The sequence below is a fragment of the Chanodichthys erythropterus genome, chromosome 5 (genome assembly GCF_024489055.1).
Source record: "Chanodichthys erythropterus isolate Z2021 chromosome 5, ASM2448905v1, whole genome shotgun sequence".
In the NCBI taxonomy this organism is placed as follows: Eukaryota; Metazoa; Chordata; class Actinopteri; order Cypriniformes; family Xenocyprididae; genus Chanodichthys; species Chanodichthys erythropterus.
The window spans coordinates 112,663-135,000 of record NC_090225.1 but is presented as its reverse complement, the minus strand read 5'-3'; the positions used below and the strand labels follow the sequence as shown (position 1 = coordinate 135,000).

At 40.0% G+C, this 22,338-nt stretch overlaps 1 protein-coding gene across 3 annotated transcripts in view; it reads right to left on the bottom strand.

The window, feature by feature from the left end:
• Window positions 1-21,707, bottom strand: part of ldlrap1b (low density lipoprotein receptor adaptor protein 1b) — a 38,706-nt gene extending 16,999 nt beyond the window's left edge. For all 3 annotated transcript variants that reach the window (XR_010895174.1, XR_010895175.1, XM_067385564.1), the window contains exons 1-2: window positions 21,442-21,707; window positions 3,841-3,983 (exon numbers count right to left, since the gene is read on the bottom strand). Coding sequence is in view for 1 of the 3 variants with exons in the window: in XM_067385564.1 (XP_067241665.1) it covers window positions 3,841-3,983; window positions 21,442-21,688 (390 nt within the window). In the remaining 2 variants the exon portion in view is untranslated. The remainder of the gene's footprint in view (window positions 1-3,840; window positions 3,984-21,441) is intronic.
• Window positions 21,708-22,338: the final 631 nt, after the last annotated feature.

Here is a 22,338-nt window from a genome sequence, read left to right as displayed (position 1 = left end):
TAATTTAAATTATCGGTTCATTTCCCTGTTTTTAATGCTGTTCTTATACTGTTTTTAATGATAATCACATTTATTTGATAATCATCCATTACAGCTTCATTAATGCTTCACTTCACTGCAGCGCTTTCATTCGTTTTTTACATATAAATATATTATATAAAATTTCTTATGAATAATTAATTGCAAGAATCGAAATAAAATTTTTGTTGTTGTTGTTTATATATATATATATATATATATATATATATGTATTAGTTTTGTTACATATCGTCATATGTAAAAGCAGCAATCAAACACCTTTCTAGTCAGAAGTTAGAGATATCAAGTAGGAATACTCCGCATCTGGCTTTGAATGGCTCACACACACACACACACACACACACACACACTCACACACACACACACACACACACACACACACACACACACACTCACACACACTCACACACACACACACACTCACACACACACACACACACACACACACACATACACACACAAACACACACACACACAAACACACACACACACAAACACACACACACACACACAAACACACACACACACACACACACACACACGCTGACACAGTCCGTTTGGAATGCCACTGATTTTTATTACTGAATTGCAACAATCTGGAGTGTTTAATAACCTCAAAACAACCTTACATCACGACAGGATTCAGCCTGTTCAAACACACACAGAACCACACCCAGAACCCTCCTGAGACACACACACACTCACACACACACACACACACACACACACACACACACACACACACCCATTAGCACCACTTACAAACCATTAGAGACAGTTTAGAGGATCAAATTCTACACGTTTGTAGCAGTTTTTCCTGAAGTTCACTTACACTCCTGAAAATAAAGGCAACAATAGTTCCCTTATCATCCACTGAAGCTCTCCATCCCACACAAGATTCTTCAGAGATTTTAACATGTTCTTCACACTAAGAAAAAAGTGATTCTTCCCCGCCATTGACGTAATTTCACCGCCAATCCATGTTTTCACTCTTATACAGTAGGGGGCGCTATTACACATCTTCTGAAAAGAAATCTCAGGATCAAAACAGGCGAAGAAGCAGCAGAAACAAGCGATTTCTGACGCGTCAAACTTCATGTAAATCAAACGTTACTGAATGAAATGTCGACTCAGGGAACGTTTTGATTATTGTTCCGAATCCTACATCCGGAATGCAGTCTCGGAAAAAAAACGCAATTTTCTCAGCTTTTTGTTTAAAATGTGGTGAAACTTTCCAACATTCAAATGTTGATAATAAAAAATGAAGCACGTTCAGATATTCACACAACAAAATATTCTGGGGCCATGAAAGTTTTGTGAAAATGATCAAAAATGCTGAAAACTTACATATAATGTGTTTATGTTTTATTCATACTATATGAATATATATTAAATATATATAACTATTCATATATATTATATGAATAGTTGCACAGTAAAAGATGATTTTTCAAAGTAGTAAATAAAACAAAGATTATCCAAGAAAAAAAAAAAAATATATATATATATATATATATATATATATATATATATATATTTTTTTTTTCAGTTTTTCTATTTCCAAATTTCATATTGAATTCAATGTTTACAGTTTCTTTGTAACTGTAAAAAATTACTTTCAATGTCTGCGAGAAACCAGTGTGGGGTCAGGTGGTGTACAGTGGGGTCAGGTGGTGTACAGTGAGGTCAGGTGGTGTACAGTGAGGTCAGGTGGTGTACAGTGGGGTCAGGTGGTGTACAGTGGGGTCAGGTGGTGTACAGTGGGGTCAGGTGGTGTACAGTGAGGTCAGGTGGTGTACAGTGAGGTCAGGTGGTGTACAGTGGGGTCAGGTGGTGTACAGTGAGGTCAGGTGGTGTACAGTGAGGTCAGGTGGTGTACAGTGGGGTCAGGTGGTGTACAGTGGGGTCAGGTGGTGTACAGTGGGGTCAGGTGGTGTACAGTGAGGTCAGGTGGTGTACAGTGGGGTCAGGTGGTGTACAGTGGGGTCAGGTGGTGTACAGTGGGGTCAGGTGGTGTACAGTGAGGTCAGGTGGTGTACAGTGGGGTCAGGTGGTGTACAGTGAGGTCAGGTGGTGTACAGTGGGGTCAGGTGGTGTACAGTGGGGTCAGGTGGTGTACAGTGAGGTCAGGTGGTGTACAGTGAGGTCAGGAGGTCAGGTGGTGTACAGTGAGGTCAGGTGGTGTACAGTGAGGTCGGGTGGTGTACAGTGGGGTCAGGTGGTGTACAGTGGGGTCAGGTGGTGTACAGTGAGGTCAGGTGGTGTACAGTGAGGTCAGGTGGTGTACAGTGAGGTCAGGTGGTGTACAGTGGCGTCAGGTGGTGTACAGTGAGGTCAGGTGGTGTACAGTGGGGTCAGGTGGTGTACAGTGGGGTCAGGTGGTGTACAGTGAGGTCAGGTGGTGTACAGTGGGGTCAGGTGGTGTACAGTGAGGTCAGGTGGTGTACAGTGAGGTCAGGTGGTGTACAGTGGGGTCAGGTGGTGTACAGTGAGGTCAGGTGGTGTACAGTGAGGTCAGGTGGTGTACAGTGAGGTCAGGTGGTGTACAGTGAGGTCAGGTGGTGTACAGTGAGGTCAGGTGGTGTACAGTGAGGTCAGGTGGTGTACAGTGAGGTCAGGTGGTGTACAGTGGGGTCAGGTGGTGTACAGTGGGGTCAGGTGGTGTACAGTGAGGTCAGGTGGTGTACAGTGAGGTCAGGTGGTGTACAGTGAGGTCAGGTGGTGTACAGTGAGGTCAGGTGGTGTACAGTGAGGTCAGGTGGTGTACAGTGGGGTCAGGTGGTGTACAGTGAGGTCAGGTGGTGTACAGTGGGGTCAGGTGGTGTACAGTGAGGTCAGGTGGTGTACAGTGGGGTCAGGTGGTGTACAGTGGGGTCAGGTGGTGTACAGTGAGGTCAGGTGGTGTACAGTGGGGTCAGGTGGTGTACAGTGAGGTCAGGTGGTGTACAGTGAGGTCAGGTGGTGTACAGTGAGGTCAGGTGGTGTACAGTGGGGTCAGGTGGTGTACAGTGAGGTCAGGTGGTGTACAGTGAGGTCAGGTGGTGTACAGTGGGGTCAGGTGGTGTACAGTGGGGTCAGGTGGTGTACAGTGGGGTCAGGTGGTGTACAGTGAGGTCAGGTGGTGTACAGTGAGGTCAGGTGGTGTACAGTGGGGTCAGGTGGTGTACAGTGGGGTCAGGTGGTGTACAGTGAGGTCAGGTGGTGTACAGTGAGGTCAGGTGGTGTACAGTGAGGTCAGGTGGTGTACAGTGAGGTCAGGTGGTGTACAGTGAGGTCAGGTGGTGTACAGTGAGGTCAGGTGGTGTACAGTGAGGTCAGGTGGTGTACAGTGGGGTCAGGTGGTGTACAGTGGGGTCAGGTGAGGTCAGGTGGTGTACAGTGAGGTCAGGTGGTGTACAGTGAGGTCAGGTGGTGTACAGTGAGGTCAGGTGGTGTACAGTGAGGTCAGGTGGTGTACAGTGAGGTCAGGTGGTGTACAGTGAGGTCAGGTGGTGTACAGTGGGGTCAGGTGGTGTACAGTGGGGTCAGGTGGTGTACAGTGAGGTCAGGTGGTGTACAGTGAGGTCAGGTGGTGTACAGTGGGGTCAGGTGGTGTACAGTGGGGTCAGGTGGTGTACAGTGAGGTCAGGTGGTGTACAGTGAGGTCAGGTGGTGTACAGTGAGGTCAGGTGGTGTACAGTGAGGTCAGGTGGTGTACAGTGAGGTCAGGTGGTGTACAGTGAGGTCAGGTGGTGTACAGTGGGGTCAGGTGGTGTACAGTGGGGTCAGGTGGTGTACAGTGGGGTCAGGTGGTGTACTTACTGTGGCAACGATTCTCTTGACCGCAGCGGCCGAGAGCTCTTCTCCTTTGGGTTCCTCCACCAGCGTCATGCCCAGATACTTCAGCTGGAACACCATCCCCTCCAGCAGCGTCTCCCGCGTGTCCGTCCAGTTCTCCGGCAGCTCTACAGAGACGCACGGATTCACATGAGCATGATGCAAACATGGACAAAAACACAGCAACATGTGCTGCACACACACACACACACACACACACACACACACACACACTAATGTGTGGATCTCCTGAAACATGTCTAGGTCACATTTCACCTATAAACTAAAAGAAAGGAAAAGGATAAGAAATGATGTTTAGCGTGTAGAGCTGAAACTCTGTTGTCATTGTTACATTTTCCAGCATTCTCCTCTAATCGGACCGAACCGTAAGTCGCAGAGACCTGAAACACTGAGGGCTGGTAGTGCTCACACCGCCTACAACGTCACCAATGCTCGCCCCGATCGGCCTGACGGGGGCGCTACAGCGGTCAAAAGTATGAAATCGGTCATAACTCCTGAACCGTCAGGCGTAGACTCGAGTGTCTTGTATCGCGGGAATCCTCGACTCAAGACGGAAACGCTCATCGTTCTGGAGAAATGTTTGGGCATTTTGGATTTTTTGAAAAAACTACTTTTGCGAACTAGTCGTTGACCCGATCAGAACCAAACCAGTGCAGCGAGATTCTCTGGAGTCTGACTGTCAATGATTATCAAAATAAAAGTTGAAATTTTGATTCACTGTAAGGGGCGCCAAAACACTCGAAGTGGGCGGAGCCACTTTTACTAAAATGGCTATAACTTGTGTAGGGAATGAGATATTTTCAACAAACTCAGCACACCTATGGTCACGTGATAAAGGACGTGGCGACTGGTCACTTGGTGGTGCTATAACAGGAAAAACACATGAAAATGGCTATAACTACTTCACCGTTATACCGATTGACATTGGCATGCAGTGTCTTCGTCCGAGGCGTCATGACGGTCTATGAATACATTGACGTATCTCAAAAAACATGTCCGCCATCGGCCAATGAAGTTTGAGCAGCTATCAGACAAGGTTAATGGAAGCTGATTGGAACAAAACTCGCTGGGCCTGTTTGACTCGCAGCTCTAGAAATTAGAACGAAATCGGCCACCAGGGGGCGCCTTCACGTTTTTCACGTACGCTCTCAAACATTCGTACCACATGATAGAACTCCTCATTCAGAGCAACTCTGCCTGTAGGACCGCCGCTGTCCATCGAATCGTTTGCTAAATATTGGAGATTATTTCTAAAACCTACTTTGGCGAACTAGTCCTATGTTTTTAGCTCAACCTCGATAACTGTTAAAAAGCTTTATAAACCATATATTTCCTATGATAAATTGCCTGTATTTGCTGTAAATGATCTTTATTTAAGTGGTTACAAGTTGCTAAATAAAACAACATATCTTTTTTACACATGCTTGAACCCCGATAACTGTTGCTCGCAGCTATATTTCACATTTATGTTTGGCATGAATGACTCAAACATGTTTTTAACACTACAAAACACACACGTTATCTGAACAAATAAAGCTGCCAAATACTAAAGCAACTCATTGAATATCAGGTGTATCATCTCCATATGAAACACACCTCACACAATCCTTCATTAAAACACACAGTCTTCAATCAGGTCCTTTATCCTCTGCTCTTTGATCGACACCTGCACCGGAGATGAACTCGTGTCCACACAAAAAACTGTGTTTATATCCATAATAATAACAGTAACCATAATCTTTTGGAGTTATGCTTTATGTTTTATTGGCCAGAAACACATTTCTTGCATCTGAAGCAGGACAATAAAAGCAAAATATGCAACAAACTGCATTTAAATTCAGCATTTTGTTTTTGTAGTTTGGCAGTAAAACAATCACATTTCTTAGTGAATAATTCAAGTAATGGCAAATTTCATGAAAACTGGATTAAACTGGATTCATTTTAATAGATTTAGCTCCTTACTCTTATTGACAATGAGCAGAATATCGGTGTACACGTCACTGAACACACACACACACACACACACACACACACACACAAACCCCATACTGCCCTCCTGTCTGACCTCACAGCCATGAATGAGTGTGTGTTTAACCCACATCAGCGCTGGGGTCAACAAGGTCAAGGGTCAAGGACAGTTATCTCCACAGTGTCTGCCTTATGCATCAATGACTCAAGAAAGAATACAAGCAAGAAAAGAAAGAAACAAAGAAACTGCAAAGATAAAACAAACAAAAATATCAAACAAAAGAGAAAAAAGGGCCAGCAAAAACAAAGGAAAGGAAGAAACAATCAAGCAAATGAACTAAAGCAATAAACGATTAATTAAATGAACACATGCATGAACTGAAAATGATATTGATTAATGCAGATTTCATGAATGATTCATGTGTGTTTGACTGACAGGAGTCTCTGAAACACATCAGAGATCACATGACACTCCATCATTCTCGGACAAGAGAACATTTCACAGGGACAGATCAATGAAATGAACATATGAGCGGGTAAATCAGAGCTCTGGGGTTCATGGGGTAAAGTGTGATTCACTCTCAATTAACCTTCATCATTCACCATAACTGAAGAGCTGATTGAGATCTGAGAGGGTTCATGTCTCTCTGGTCATTCACTGACACAGTATGGTGTATTTACAAACACTGGAGGAAATCTGAAGTCACAATCTGACTGGCTGACTTTAATGTCAGTTTTGGAAACAAAAGCATGTTTATGAGGACGAAATAATCCCTGGATTTGTCAATACTGGCGAGTGGCATCAAATCTTTGAAAGATTCTCCCATATATTTCCATTAGCATATTCTGCTTTGTTTATGTCTGAGTTGAGCCACTTTTGCAAAGAAAAACATTCAAACGACAGAAGGAAGTCATTTATTTCAGATGAAGCTGCTTTTGAATGACGTGTCAAAACAAACTGTGTCTGGTCACTTCACATGCCAATCAGACCCGCTTTTTAGCCAAAATAAGGACAAAACAAAACAAAAATGTCTTAAAAGACAATTAATATTCTGTAATTTTAGCGATTCAATACCAATATTTAAACTGAACTGAATAAGTATTATCGTCTAAGAGCTGCTTTATAGCTTAAATTGTTTCATAATCAATTAATTTTGCACCATTAATACTGATTTTTCCTGTTTATTACAGTGAAGCTGCGATCTTTATAGTATAAAGTGTTATTTAAATAATGTCACTTGTCTCGATTAAAGTCGGCATGAAACAGAAGTTGCGATAGTCTTTTCTTCTCTAATGTGACGAACATCTGCTTCTCAAACAAGAACAAATGTAGGGCGGGGCTTGATTCTGTCTGAGGGGAATTGATTGGATGGTTGTGGTTTGCTATTGGTGGATCTCATGTGAGTGACAGGTTGCCCCGCCCTCATCATCAGAGATGTTCAACCAGTATAACAATAAATGTTTTGATGCTGTACTTCTGTGTGTCACTCACCTATGAGGCAACGGACAGGAAGTTGTAGACAGACTTCAAATCTAATGCGACTGATTTATTTTGCACCACACACTGCAGCATCAGGTGTTAACGCACGTATGAGCCCTGTGTGTAAAGAACTGTGCCCCAGAGCATGCTGGGATGCATGTTGGATGACACAGGCGTGTTGTGATCGGTGAGGGTCGTCCTGCTCCACTGAACTTCAGAGCGGAGCGTGAGGAATCAGAGCACATCGCACACACACACACACACACACACACACACACACACACACACACACACACACACACACACACACACACACACACACACACACACACACACACACACACACACAGAGAAACGAGTGATGAAGAGGAGAGAGAGAGAGAGAGAGAGAGAGAGGGTTTGACGGGTGGAGCGGAGAGGAAACAGAAGTGAGATTAAAGAAATCCCGTCTGCCGTGTTTACGGCTCTCTCATAAACAACCTTCAAAGGGAATATGGGCCGAAGATCCGCTGCTCCCTGAACACACGTTTGTGTTTGCATGCATCTGACTAATATTTCATAAACCATCATCTTAAATATTCCCTCATACCCAGCACGATCATTAACACCAAACAGTCGAATATATTTGACCCAAACACTGCTATTTTCACTTTGATTTAAACACACTTTTGATTCGGCCTAAAGAGTTCTGCATTCCTTGACTGAGACGATAACGTGTTTTAATAACATTCTGATTTAAATGTTGTCAGATATCATGTTTTCCATAAATGATTATTTTCATGTAAAGCACTACAATATTAGACATTGACATTGGAATATTTAGTTTTTCTGCAATATACAGTATATTGCATTATGATAAAACAGGAAGTTTCACCAGAGGACTTGAAGAGCTTGCAGAGAATTAACAATTCTAGACTGATTATCTGCATGAAAGACAAACAAACTTTGATTTTTACTCTGAAGAATTTCACAGGACACATTCACACTGTTTTTGACCAATTCATTCGACTATAAAATAATAATTAAGATTTTATTGTGATTATTAATAAATACATTAATCAAAATGAGAAATATATTGGAATAATACCAATGTACTGTAAAAAAAAGTCATTGAGATGAAATATCCCAATCAATCTAAATTCCCCTTTTCATACAGTATTTCATGAAGCTTTTATTTTGACAGGTTGCCGGCAAATAAATAAATGTGCTGCAGTTTTCAGAATGAAATGCATTTTCTGTATTCTGTAGTATTTTTAAAGGGGACCTATTATGCCTATTAACAAGATGCAGAATAAGCCTCTGATGTCCCCAGAGTGTGTATGTGAAGCTCAAAATACCCACAGATCATTTATTACAGCATGTTAAAATTGCCACTTTTAGTGGTTGAGCAAAAACACGCCGTTTCAGTGTGTGCCCTTTAAATGCAAATGAGCTGCTGCTCCCGGCCTGAGAGGGCGGAGCTTCAAGAGCTGATTCTCCGGTGTCAGGAGTCAGTCAGGACGCACTATAATGTCAAACTGCGAATATATGCTGCATGGAGATAGAACAGGTATAGTTTATTTCAATTAGAGTTATAACTTATATTGTCTTCTTCCACTATATTAGTACAAGCCCGTTGTACCGGAGCGTGTCCGTATGATGGCCAAAACTTTACAGATGAGATTTATGATGTTTATTGTACTTCACACCAAAGATGAAGCGTCCATTTTCACGCTAGAAGATCTCTGTAAGAGCTTAATAAAACACTGCAAGTGTGCATTAAAATATCCATAAACTCTCTCTCTCCCTTGCATTATCATCAACATACACAGCGAATTACAGAGAAACACTCGTTACAACTAACAGTAAACTAATATATAAAGACTTTATGCCTTTCAGGTGGTGCTTAATAAACTGGTAAACTGTATATCCGTAAATCAACTCCAATGAACAGTAATAAAGTGCTCTCACCTTCATTACTGCCGTTTCCAGCATCATTCTGGAGACTGTATGTTCTGTATTGTCTCTTTATATTGACGTTCGTTCACAAAGCTGATTCAAGCAGACATAAACGAATTTCGGTAGAGTTGAGGGAGCATTTTCTTTGAAAACAAAATGAATCCTCCTCGTCTTCGGCGGCTCAGATTTCAGGAGTAAATTGAGAGAGCTCTGTGGGTTAATCCATGCAGCTCCAGAACACCTAAAACACTTGGGAGACGTTCTCGTCAGTGCAGCAATGGCGGACTGTGTACAGCTGGCTGTGAACGCGCTCAGGGCGGTTCTATGTTCAAACGGCAGTGTCTGTCAACACTCGTGGGCGGAGCCTGTGGCTAATGTGACGTCACACTGCCAGGGATCTGGAAACGGCTTGTTCTCAAACACTGATGATGATTTATGGGGATTAAAAAAAGGAGTGGCTGGATTTTTACATTATAGGGTGGTTGTGTACACATTTATAGCCTGACACCATGCAAAAGTGAATTTTGTATAATAGTTCCCCTTTAAATAAATAAAATCCAATTAATATTTTAAAATAAATAAACAATATATATATATATATATATATATATGCCTTTAATATTAAATAAATAAATAAATAAATATTTTTCCCTTTAGTTCCAGTGTGTAGTTCATGATTTCTGTTAGTGTAGTTCACTTCCACTTTTTCAGTAGGTTATCTTGACTTTATCTAGTGTAAGTGATGCACACTACAGTTTCAAAGAGACGCTCTCGCAGCTGAAGATCGGCATGTCAGATGAGGTTTCAGTATCAGCGCAGGATGTAAATACTGGAGGAAATGTGGGTCAGTACTAGATAACATCGACGAAAGAATTTCACTGCCATCCTCAAACCACCTGACGTTAAACACTGAATCCCGGACAGAGATCACTACACACGGCTTCAGAAGAGCATCACTGATACGGTCTGTGTTGGTATTTTAAAATAGATTTTATTTTTATATTTATTTGTATATATAATCCAACACTAAAACATACAGCAGGAAGATTTAGATGCAGATTTAGCTTCAACTGCGATGGCAGTGTCCTAACATTTCTTATTAATGCCTCACAGTGTCAGACATCTTAAAGAGGCCATTATCCTCAGATCCAGTTCTCAGCTATCTCTGGCGTTAATGTAGTGCCATCAGATAATCAATACAAGACGACTGCATCTGTCACACTCTTGGCATGAACTGGAACTGGAAGGAAAAAGGAAAACATCCATCGTTTCTCCGTCTGCATCCATCAGGTCATGTTAGACACCATTGTGAATTTAGCGAGGATGAAAACGAGGTTTTCTGTCATTAATTACTCTCCCTCATGTCGTTCCACACCTGTAAGACCTTCGTTCATCCTAAGAACACAAATTACGATATTTTTGATGAAATCTGAGAGATTTCCCTCCATTGACAGCTACGCAACTACCACTTTGACGCTTCATAAAGTTCATAAAGAGATCGTAAAACTAATCCATATGAATTGAGACTCGATCGCTTTATATGATGAACATTTGTGTTTTTAAACTGAACACAATCCACTGAACGCCTCGCTTTCATCCCGTCAATAATTAAATATGGCTCTTCCCTGACTCCATTATTCATAAGTGCCAAAACCAAAAAGGTTAAAAATGGCGTCTAAAACTCTGATATGTTTGCGCTCCAGCCCTTCCGGTTGTTTTTATACGTGACAGAATGAAGCGTGAACGTTCAGCAGGAACTACAGCTGATGAAACCAGCAGAAAGTCAGACAGTGTTTTCCCATTTCTGTCAGTCATGGAGCCCCCGGAGAAACCCAGGAGCAATCCCACTTCTCTCAAGGAAAACCCCTGTGTCCTGTTCACCTGACCGGTGGGATTAGACACACAAATGCTCTAAACGAGGAGGATGCTGGGAGTTTGTGTGAGCAGGACTGCTGAAATAGTCTAAATCAGGGAAAGACGTCTGATTTATGAACACAATGTTCAAACTTTCCCAAACACAGCGTAAACCAAAGTAGATCCTGCAGTGCTATTTAATATTACTTTTCAATTCAACTTATTTTATTTCAGTTAATTCTTTTTTCATCTAATATTTACATTTTATTTTATTTCAGCTTATTTTAATAGTTTTAGTTATCAACAAAAACAACAATTAGGGATGTTCTGATCAGGATTTTTGCAGCCGATACCGACGACGATCCCGATCCTTCAGGCTTTATAAGAGAGATCAGCTCTCTGTTAAAGGATTAGTTCACTTCAGAATGAACATTTCCTGATAATTTCCTCACCTCCATCTCATCCAAGATGTTCATGTCTTTCTTTCTTCAGAAGGTTTTTGAGGAAATCATTCCAGGATTTTTCTCCATATAGTGGACTTCACTGGGGTTCAACGGGTTGAAGGTCCAAATGTCAGTTTCAGTGCAGCTTCAAAGAGCTCTACATGATCCCAGACGAGGAATAAGAGTCTCATCTAGAGAAACCATCGATCAGTTACTAAAAAAATAACAATTTATACACCTTTTAACCACAAATGCTCGTCTTGAAATGCTCGGTGATGCTCCACGCATGACGTAATCATGTTGGAAAGGTCACGTGTGATGTAGGCTGAAGTTTACAAAGCGAACGTCAAAGACTAAGTCAAACGCCCTTTACAAAATAAAGGTAAAAACAATGTTGGATGATTTTGAAGTTGAAGGTTCACGTCACGCATGACCTTTCCAACATGATTACGTCATGCGTGGAGCATCACAGAGCAGTGCAAGATTTTGTGGTTAAAAGGTGTATAAATTGTCATTTTTTTAGTAAACGGTCGATGGTTTCTCTAGATGAGACTCTTATTCCTCGTCTGGGATCATGTAGAGCTCTTTGAAGCTGCACTGAAACTGACATTTGGACCTTCAACCCGTTGAACCCCAGTGAAGTCCACTATATAGCACTCCTGGGCCAAATTTTGTGTTGATATCTCATTTGGAACAAAACTAGCCTTTTTTGTGTGTTTTACTGAACATAAACTCCACAATAAAGCACAAAGATAACAGAATAAGTGACAAGTAATAAGATCCTGGTGGATGAGTGATCATCTATTCTATGGCAAACGGTAAATGAAGAGCTGTCAATCTGAGCGAACGATCCAATCCAAGCGCGCTCCAGCTGTAAAACAGCATCCGATTGGTCAACACATCATTCACCATACCCAGATCCAGTTTCACAGGAAAGCACAGCGGCACGATCGGATCCCGGAAGTGCTGCAGCTTTAGCCGAGCAGCGTGTCAATGTTTTCTCAGGATCTACGCATCATGTGTTTGAATCGAGACGACCTGCTCCAAATAAAGATGTGTGATTTACTACGGTTTATGAAGAAGTTACAAAACAGAATCTGTTTGCATGTGCATCAGTGACACATTTTTGGTTCATGAGATCGGCCAAACTTAGAGAGGATCGAGTCGTAGACTGTGATCAGCATCCCGAATAATCCCTCAATAATCTGTGAACTGTATCAACTGAAGATTAGATTTGTTCACAAATCACACATTTCTCACAGTTTCTCACACAAATCTAAGGCATGTCTTCAGAAAACAGTGTAGCGATGCTTTTACAGTGTCTTTAAGAGACACAAGAAACAGCCTTCGTCTATGACGCCTTAAAACGCTCCCTACATAAGCAGCTCACCAGGTTTTGAAACAAAGCCATGATGTTCTCCGCTTCCACATTCCAAACATTAAATTCCAACCCAATTTCCTGGATCTGATGTCCAGCGCAGCCGGGTCAGGCCATCTCTCGAATCTGACAGTCGTTTGAGTTTAGCTAACGCTCTGGAGTCAGCTTCCTGTGAGCGTCTCGGATGACACTGTAATCACGCTCCTTCAGGATACGACCTCATGTCAGTCACAGACCTGCTGAATCAACATCTGACGGTCTGGGGTTTGCTCTGATTACAGTGTGAGCTCAGCTTTTCCAAACAGGGATCCGCCGTCTCCTGAACCAGAGCCCAAAATAGCACTTAGATGGAGACAGCTTTATTCATCCTCGAGGAGTGTTCGGGAAAACCTGCATGATCTGCACTGAGCGGGGCGACCTGTCACTCACATGAGATCCACCAAACCACTGACATCCAATCAATTCCCCACGGACACAATCAAGCCCCGCCCTACATTTGCTCTTGTTTGAGAAGCGTTTCACTCGATAAACGACACTAGAGAGAAAATAAACTTTACAAATGTAACGTGTAACTGTTTCAAATCTACACAAACTGAGTTCAGCGTTGAAGCTCCTGCACATGATCTCTGCTGAGAGACGCACAGAGGCTGCTGGGATAGCTGTGTGAACTCCAGGAGCAGAGATCGGCCGTCTGGGACAGAGAGAGACGGAAGAGCAGAATAGGAGGCATTGTTCAGTCAGAAGATAAAACAAGAGATGACAGAAGAGGAGGAGAAGAGAGATCTCACCCTGACACAGCCTGACACACACACACACACACACACACACACACACACACACACACTCTCTCTCTCTCACACACACACACACACACACACACACACACACACACACACACACACACACACACACTCTCTCTCTCTCACACACACACACACACACACACACACGGTCATTATGTTCCATCAGAGACACAATCATGTCAACCAAAAATATTCAAAATATTTAAAGAGGTAGAAAGTAGTAAAAAATTAGTTAAAAATAATGAGATACATGTTTTCTGCAAACTTTCTCACAGAATTAAATTTAATAATTTTCTGTTATATGCACCAATATATGAATTTTAGATAATATTAAACACTAATATTGTGTAGTTTGTAGCACACACTACCGTTCAAACGTTTGTCAGTAAAAATATTTTTGGAAAAGAGTCTCTTCAGCTCACAAAAGCTGCATTTATTTGAGCAAAAAAACAGTAAAACAGTGAAATATTATTCCAGTGTAAATCAGCTGTTTTCTATGTGAATATATAGTAAAGTGTAATTTATTCCTGTGATTTTCAGCATCATTACTCCAGTCTTCAGTGTCACATGATCATTCAGAAATCATTCTGATATGATGATCTGCTGCTCAACAAACATTTATGATTATTATCAATGTTGAAAATATTTTTGTGGAAAGCATCATGAATTTTAGTTTTCGGGATTCTTTAATGAGTATAAGAACAGCATTTATTTGAAATTGAATCTTTTGTAAAATTATAAATATCTTTATTGTCACTTTTGATCAATTTAATGCATCCTTGCTGAAAATTATTAATTTCTTTTCAACTTAATCACCTAGAAAAATAACAATTATATGTAACATCTTTGAGTTATGGTGCAAATGAATCACTGAATCGGATCATTTGAACTGATTCAACTGATTCACATGAATTAAACATACAAAATCTGATTTTTTTTTTTTTTTTCAGTTTTGCAACTCTTATGAGTCCCGAGACAAAGAAACGATCATGAAACATGTCTCGTGACTCTTTAAGAGACTTAATGACCCAATAAAATAATAATCAGAAGTATATTATGAATGCTGTTACATCATCCATACACAAGTTCACATGTCCATCAGATTCAGAGTCCAACATCTTCCTTACAAAATCACTTTCTTAATCTCTTACTGACCCTGATCTGCTCCAGCCATATGAATGTGTGTGTGTGTGTGTGTGTGTGTGTGTGTGTGTGTGTGTGTGTGTGTGTGTGTGTGTGTGTGTGTGTGTGTGTGTGTGTGTGTGTGTGTGTGCGTGTGTGTTCTGACATATTACATCGTGGGGACCAAATGGCCCTACAATGTAATAAAAACCTGAGATCACCTACATTGGGGGTCCAGCCAGCGGTCCCCACGAGAGAAATGGATTAATAAACATACTAAAAGATGTTTTTTTGAAAATGTAAAAATGCAGAATGTTTCCTGTGATGGGTTAGGGGTAGGGTAGGGGGATAGGAAGTACAGTTTGTACAGTATAAAAACCATTACGCCTATGGAGAGTCCCCACTAAGATAGCAATGCATGTGTGTGTGTGTGTGTGTGTGTGTGTGTGTGTGTGTGTGTGTGTGTGGATACTGATGAGGAGGTAAATCTGGTTCATGAAGAGATCTTTGATGCACACACCTCCCGCTGGACTGATGGGAATGACAGATTCACACTCAGATTCATCTCAGGAAGGGAGTTCCCCGTTAACATCAAACCAAAAGTAAGAAATATTCCGATCAGCAAAGAGTTTCCAGTGTTAAACTCAGACACCCATCTTAAGCTTCACGTGTCATGTGACTCATTCATGTGGCTGTAGATCAACTGATACGACGCCGACCACAGATGCCACTCAAATCTTGAGACGATCAGGCTGATACTTCTCTGTGTGAAGATGGTAACAGGAAATGACAGCTCTTCATTCACCAACACTGAGCTTGTGCAAGATTAATGAAACCAACGGCCTCTGAGCGTCTCGAGTCTCACACACGGACACCAAACAACAGCCTTCAGGAACAACTCGACCTGGCCTTGGAAACGCAGCAGCTTTATTAGGCTGCTGTCACTTTAAGAGCTGCACGGATCCAATATACTGATACACACGCGTTTTACTTCGCAACCGTTCATTTAAGACTGTTTTCACAAGGACATTTTGGGCATTTTGAGAGAATCAGAAGTGAAAGAACTCAGTTCAGCGTCCGCGCCGTCTGAGACACAGCGCTCTGGATGTGTGCGCAATAAACTTTCTGTCACGTCATCTCGTGCTGATTATGTACATTGGCAAGGCTTAAAGGGATAGTTCACCCAAAAATGAACATTATAAATATAATCCATACGACTCCAGGGGGTTAATAAAGGCCTTCTGAAGAGAAGCGATGGGTTTCTGATCATTTCCATCTTTGGGTGAGCTAACCCTTGAACTGTTTACAGTAATGCAGCTGTGCATTCATCTGTATCTTACACTGTCTTTAAATATGACTCATCCAATCAGAGCTCAGAGTCAGATCCATCAGTCTAACAACAGAAATTGTAATTAGAGAGCTCCACATAATCTCATGATTCAGCACTGAACGGCTGTCTGTAAACGCATCATGTGTTCAGCGTGAACCGCTGCGGTTTCAGGCGTCATGCTCTGAGTCTGCTGCATGAGACACACTTCCTGTTAAAACAGGCTCGAGAATAACAGCTACTGTCTGTGTTATAGTGGGCCTGATATGAGTAAATGTCCTCGGTGCACAGGAAGTGGAATTGAGTCTCCTGCAGGACGGCTGGACGAGGACACGGACCATTAGTGTCAAACCGTGACCCGGTCCAGCGTACCGTCACCATAGAGACGCGAGACTCAGTCGGGAAAGAAGCTGCTTTCCATCCATGCTGGAATGATCATGTGAGATAAGGGCACAGGAACAACTGGAAGTGGCAAGAATAGTGGGATATTTGGGATTTTTTTCTAAGCCCGGACTTTCCAAGTTAAAGGCATGTTAATTAAAGAATAACTGGAGGGAACTATAATATAATATAGTATAATATAGTATAATATAATATAATATAATATAATATAATATAATATAATATAATATAATATAATATAATATGATTAATATGATTAATATAATATAATATAATATGATTAATATGATTAATATAATATAATATAATATAATATAATATAATATAATATAATATAATATAATATAATAGTTCTGTCAACAAGTGATTCAAGCTTTTAGTCTAATTAATTACATGATGTGGCGATTAATTAATTAATTTAATGAACCGCAAATTAATCACTCATCAAATATGGCTGAGAATTTACCTATAAAAGATCATTAAAGTCATTATTGTGTGAGAAAAGCATCAACATTTATTTCACATAAACTTATATGACGGCCATAATGGCGAGTAAATGATGATTATAAATAATTAAATATATAAATATTTTTAGATAAACTATAATTTTCTACATATATTAAATTTATAATGAATATTAGTAAAACATTATATATAATTTATTTGTAAATCTTAATCAATATTTTTATAAATATTAATTTTTTATAAAATATATTTATAAAATTTTATATTATACCTATATTTTATTAAAAATATTACTATATAAAATACTGCATATTTTATACATATATTTTATAAAATATATGTAGAAAATATATTTTACACTTTACACATTTCATTCATTAATACAGTTTATTCAGTATAGTTAAAAAAAATGTTAAACTGTCAGAAAAAAAAATCTTAATTATATCAGATTACACTTAAGCAAATCATGGTCAGGTCAAAATGTCTGAATAATTTTGGGTCAAATTTGTATCAGTTTTACTGCTAATCCACTGTATGAAGATTTTTGGGTATAAACGGTCACACTTTATTTTGCTATCCTCACATAAATGAACTATAGTAAAAATACATCAAAAATATCAAAAATGTCTGAATAATTTTTGGTTTGACAGTGACATTTCATTAATGACGAACATCACTCCTGAAAAGATGCTGGAGCATGTTATGATAATTTGAACATGTTAGTATTGGTCAGTCCCGGTGTGGTCACTAATGTAGAAGAACCCAAACATCAGTGTGCTGACATCAGTGTTTGAGAGAGCAAACAAAACGCTCAGCAGGCAGTTAAGCTTGTTTTTGTGAAACGGCAGATGGACTGACCGCTGTCTGTGGGACTGACCGCATCTGAGATCAAAGACGCCACTGGACCCGGCTGGACGTGAGCGGTGTGCTTAAAGAAATACTCTTAAATCTCCCGTCCTGATACGGCTTTACACCACATGACTCTCCCTCTCTTCAATGGTCTCCGAAAGTGCATTTTTGAAGAATATCCTGAAATGTTTTTGAATGTATTAGCTGCTCACTGTCAAAAACATCATAAAATTGCATGCATAACTTATGACACCGTCAAACTATTCTGATAACTGTGTGTGAGGAACACAAATTTGAGTCTCTATTCATATATAACCGCGCTGCAGTCTTTAGCCTCCTGGTTAGAGGGTCCGACTCCCATGCCAGAGACCCGGGTTCGAGTCCCGCACAGAGGGACCTGAGGTGAGGGGTTACACGTGCATTTTGATGCCACTCACATGACCAAACAGAACTAGGGCCTTATGATTTCCACGACGCAGAAATTACGGACGGAATCGCGGAATCCAGTCATTAAAAACGGAATTTACTATCTTACGCGGAATGTCACGGAATTTGTCCATTTTTTGATGAATGAATTAAAAACAGGTCAGTACACTTAAATCTAATCGCGATAGTTTGTGAATGTTAAACCGCAAAAAGACTATTTAAATATGAATCCTGCCTCGTGAAGCACGCGCGACGCTCGCGGTGTTTTCGGAAATTCATCTCCAGAGCCGCTCTGAGAGTCCAGTTTGAGAAAACTATCGTCATAAACACAGAGAAACTCAAAGCTCTCGGCAACCCGTCAAAATAAAAGTTCGATTTAACTTGACAGAAACATATAGAGTCTGGGAACGTGACGTCAGCAGCGCATTGCATTCTGGGACATTAGGTCACGGACAGTACAGTAGAGACTGGGAAATAGTGGAGGAAGATGTTAAAATTTATATTATACAGTTAAAAACACATTAGAATGGTGAACGCTGGCTGTGGTATGAACTATCTGCATATACTGACCAGCGTGGAAAACGAATGTGAAATAGAGCGCCATTTTGTCCCATTTTCGGGACATTCTAAAAAGCTTAACGTGGCGTAATGTTAGTAAACATCAGACTAATAGCCCAGAATTTGAACGCAATGCGTTTAATTTCACGTTAAACATTTTCCTCCCATAGAAACTGTAAGTAACAGTTACAGCAAAGCAGATATGAGTCTAGAATATGAACAGAACCCGTCTTATTACACGTTAAGTCACTGTCCATTAACTGTTTTCTTTATGGGAGGAAAATGCCTGTGTTAAATGTGCGTTCATATTCTGGGCTCGTCTGCTTTTCTGTAGTAAACACCAAACTAATAAAGCATTAGCATTAGTAAATTAAGCCACGTTAACCATGTTATAATGTCCCTCATTTTCTGCCTTCCAGCTTAGAAACACAATGGTGAAAGTGAAAAAATTTGGCTTTGTCATTTGTATTTATTACAGATTAATAACTTCTGATCCGTTTGAATATGTACGTGCTCACGCCATGAATAATGTACGAAAACGCGTTTAGAAATGTTATTTGTGAAATAGGTCGTTGCGATCACTCTCCGTGTTCATAAAGCAACACCTCTGATTCATAGTTCAGCTTCTCTCGGTAAGAAATCGTGTATTTATTCCATTTAGGTCCAGTAAAACTTACTTGGTGTAGCGACTCCACAATATAATTAATTTCAGAGCTGCATTACAGATGGTCATGCTCTTATGTTATCCCTTAATGCTTTAACATGAAGAAATCAGGGCGATATGATGATATGCTGGAGATCAATCTATATTGTGTTTATTATTTTATCTGGCAGATATATCGGTGCCACTTAGTTATTAAAAACTGAAATAGAGAAATCTCTTTTGTCCTGTGTGTGGTCCGATAGAAGGCGTCAGTATGATTTCTATGTGTGTATATATCGTGTCCTGGCCACACGACTGAGCGATCGAATGAACACAAGAGATTCAAATATTAGTCCATTTATTTTCAGTACAAGCAGCTCTTTAAAAAATGAACGTAAATAAAGTCGTTTTTTCATCTGGTGATTTGTATTTATTGTCATTGTACGATCCTGAGCGTGACATAAAACATGGCGGCGACTACCCAGAATGCAACGCGCAGTGACGTAGTTTGCCAAGCTCTATTACTGTTGTACAGTAGAATTTAGATATTTAATAATAAATTATTAAAACTATATTTTAAAGGAGTAATCTCAGTTTTTCTTCCATGTTTTAATTTTCACAGTAAAGCTCTGTTGTGCAGCACATTGTTTGACAAAAAAATGTAATTTAATGATTAAAAGATAAATTAAATGGTATGCGTTCATTTGATTGCTGGAAAAATTAAAATACACCACAGAATTTCTGAAAAAACAAAACATTTAATAAAAATATATTTTTTAATTAATAAATATTGTTGTCTTTAAGAATTAAATTAATTACACATGCTTTTAGATGATTAAAATGTAATTAAACCATTAAAATGGAATTTGGTAAAAATAAAATTTGAGGGAAAAGAATAAAACGTAGTATATCAAATGTAATTTTTTTTTTTTTAACTTTTAATAGATTGTTGGTAAATTAGACAAGATTCATTATTTCAATTAATTAGACATGCTTTTTATTACTAAAATTTAATTTAACCATTAAAATGAAAAAAAAAAAACAGAATCCAGAAAATTTAAAACAGAAAAAATAAATCAGATTTCATAGCGCCCTACAGAACCGTTTTAAGTGATCTTCAAGGACTAATGATTTCTTCACACGCAACATTATTAAATGCAAGTAATATGGACCATTTTATGGCATTTTTGTGCTGCACTTTAACATTTTGGAGCTTGACAGCCTCAGTCACTTCCATTAACTGGAAAAAGCAGCCAACATTCTTGAAAAACAATTCAGCTTTTATGTTCCACTGAAGAAAGTGAGTCACGCAGGTTTGGAACAATTCCTCTGAGAATGAGGGTGTGTTTCACTGGAGCCAGACAACATCTCAAACACACAGTCTCTCACTTTATCCCCCAATAAAGCAGATCATGTACACCTGAAACGCATTGCCTAGCAACACTGGGATGGCAGAATCAGCCTCCTGCAAAACACCAGATTCTGTTCCTATAGGAGAATACTGTTAGTTTGCGATTCACTTTATAAGAATCAGTCATTCAGGAATCTGATAACAGTATCTCGCTGTATGTTTACAAATACCTAAAAAAGAATCGACTCATCAGAGTCATTCGCTCGGGAATCATGTTACATATGTTTGCTTTTGATGAACCGACTCAAAAGAATCATTCGTCAGTGAACCGGAGCGAACACTGATCGCTTCAGTGAAAACAGTCGTTAGTTTAGGCGTTTAAAAACAGAATCGGTTCTGGATAAGAAACGGATCTCGGTTCAGTGATTTGTCATGAAATTCCTGCTTTAACACACAAGTTGAAACAACTTTGAGTCTGAACTTCAGAACAGAGCAGCAGATATAAACCGGTCATTATTTCCAGGCAGATTCGTGCAGATTGACAGCTGTGAAACTCACTTTTGTGTTTTCCGGAGATCCAGGACTGTTTCGCCAGGCTGGGACTGCGAATGATCGCGCGTCCGGCTGATTTCAGCGCGTCCATGATGAATATCAGTTTATTGTGAATGTTGATAATCCCGCGAGCGCGTTCCCGCGACTGTCCTGTGCCCGATCGAGCCCGATCCCGTTCCCGAAGGAAAACTTTTCTGACAGCCTGCGATTTTCTTCCTTTTCCGCGGATGATCCCGGGTGGATGTGCGAACATGCTCGCCACGGCGGGCGGGGCTTAGTATGTAAATTAAGCGGATAATATTCCGTCATGACGCTGTCGTGAGCGAGTGGGCGGGGGCGGGGTTAGAGTATGTAAATGAGCTCTTCGCGTGTGTAAATAAACACGATAAACTTTTCATTTACTTCAGTGTATTACACGGACACACATTGACCACAAAGTGTTTGGACACTTCAATTCACAAAACATGATCAATAATAAAGTGTTAAAAATTTAAATAAATTATTAAAAAAATAAAAATGATAAAATGACTGAATAAACCAAAGAAAATACACATTACGATCGAGAATATGAAGAATATTGCAGTTATAATACGGTGTGTTTTTATTTACATGTTTATTAATGTAAAAACCGTATTATTATTGTTATTTGCAAAACAAATTTAAAGGGATAGTTCACCCAAAAATGATTATTTTGTCATTCACTCATCCTCAAGTTGTTCCAAACTTGAGTTTCTTTGTTCTGCCGAACACTTACTGAGAAATTTATACAGTTTTGAAACAACTTGAGGGTGAATAAATGATGACATAATTTTCATTTTTGGGTGAACTATCTCTTTAAATAAAACTTTCGAGTAGCCAATTGTGTCAGAGTCAGTGGTGTAAAGTGTGTCACACTGATGTTTA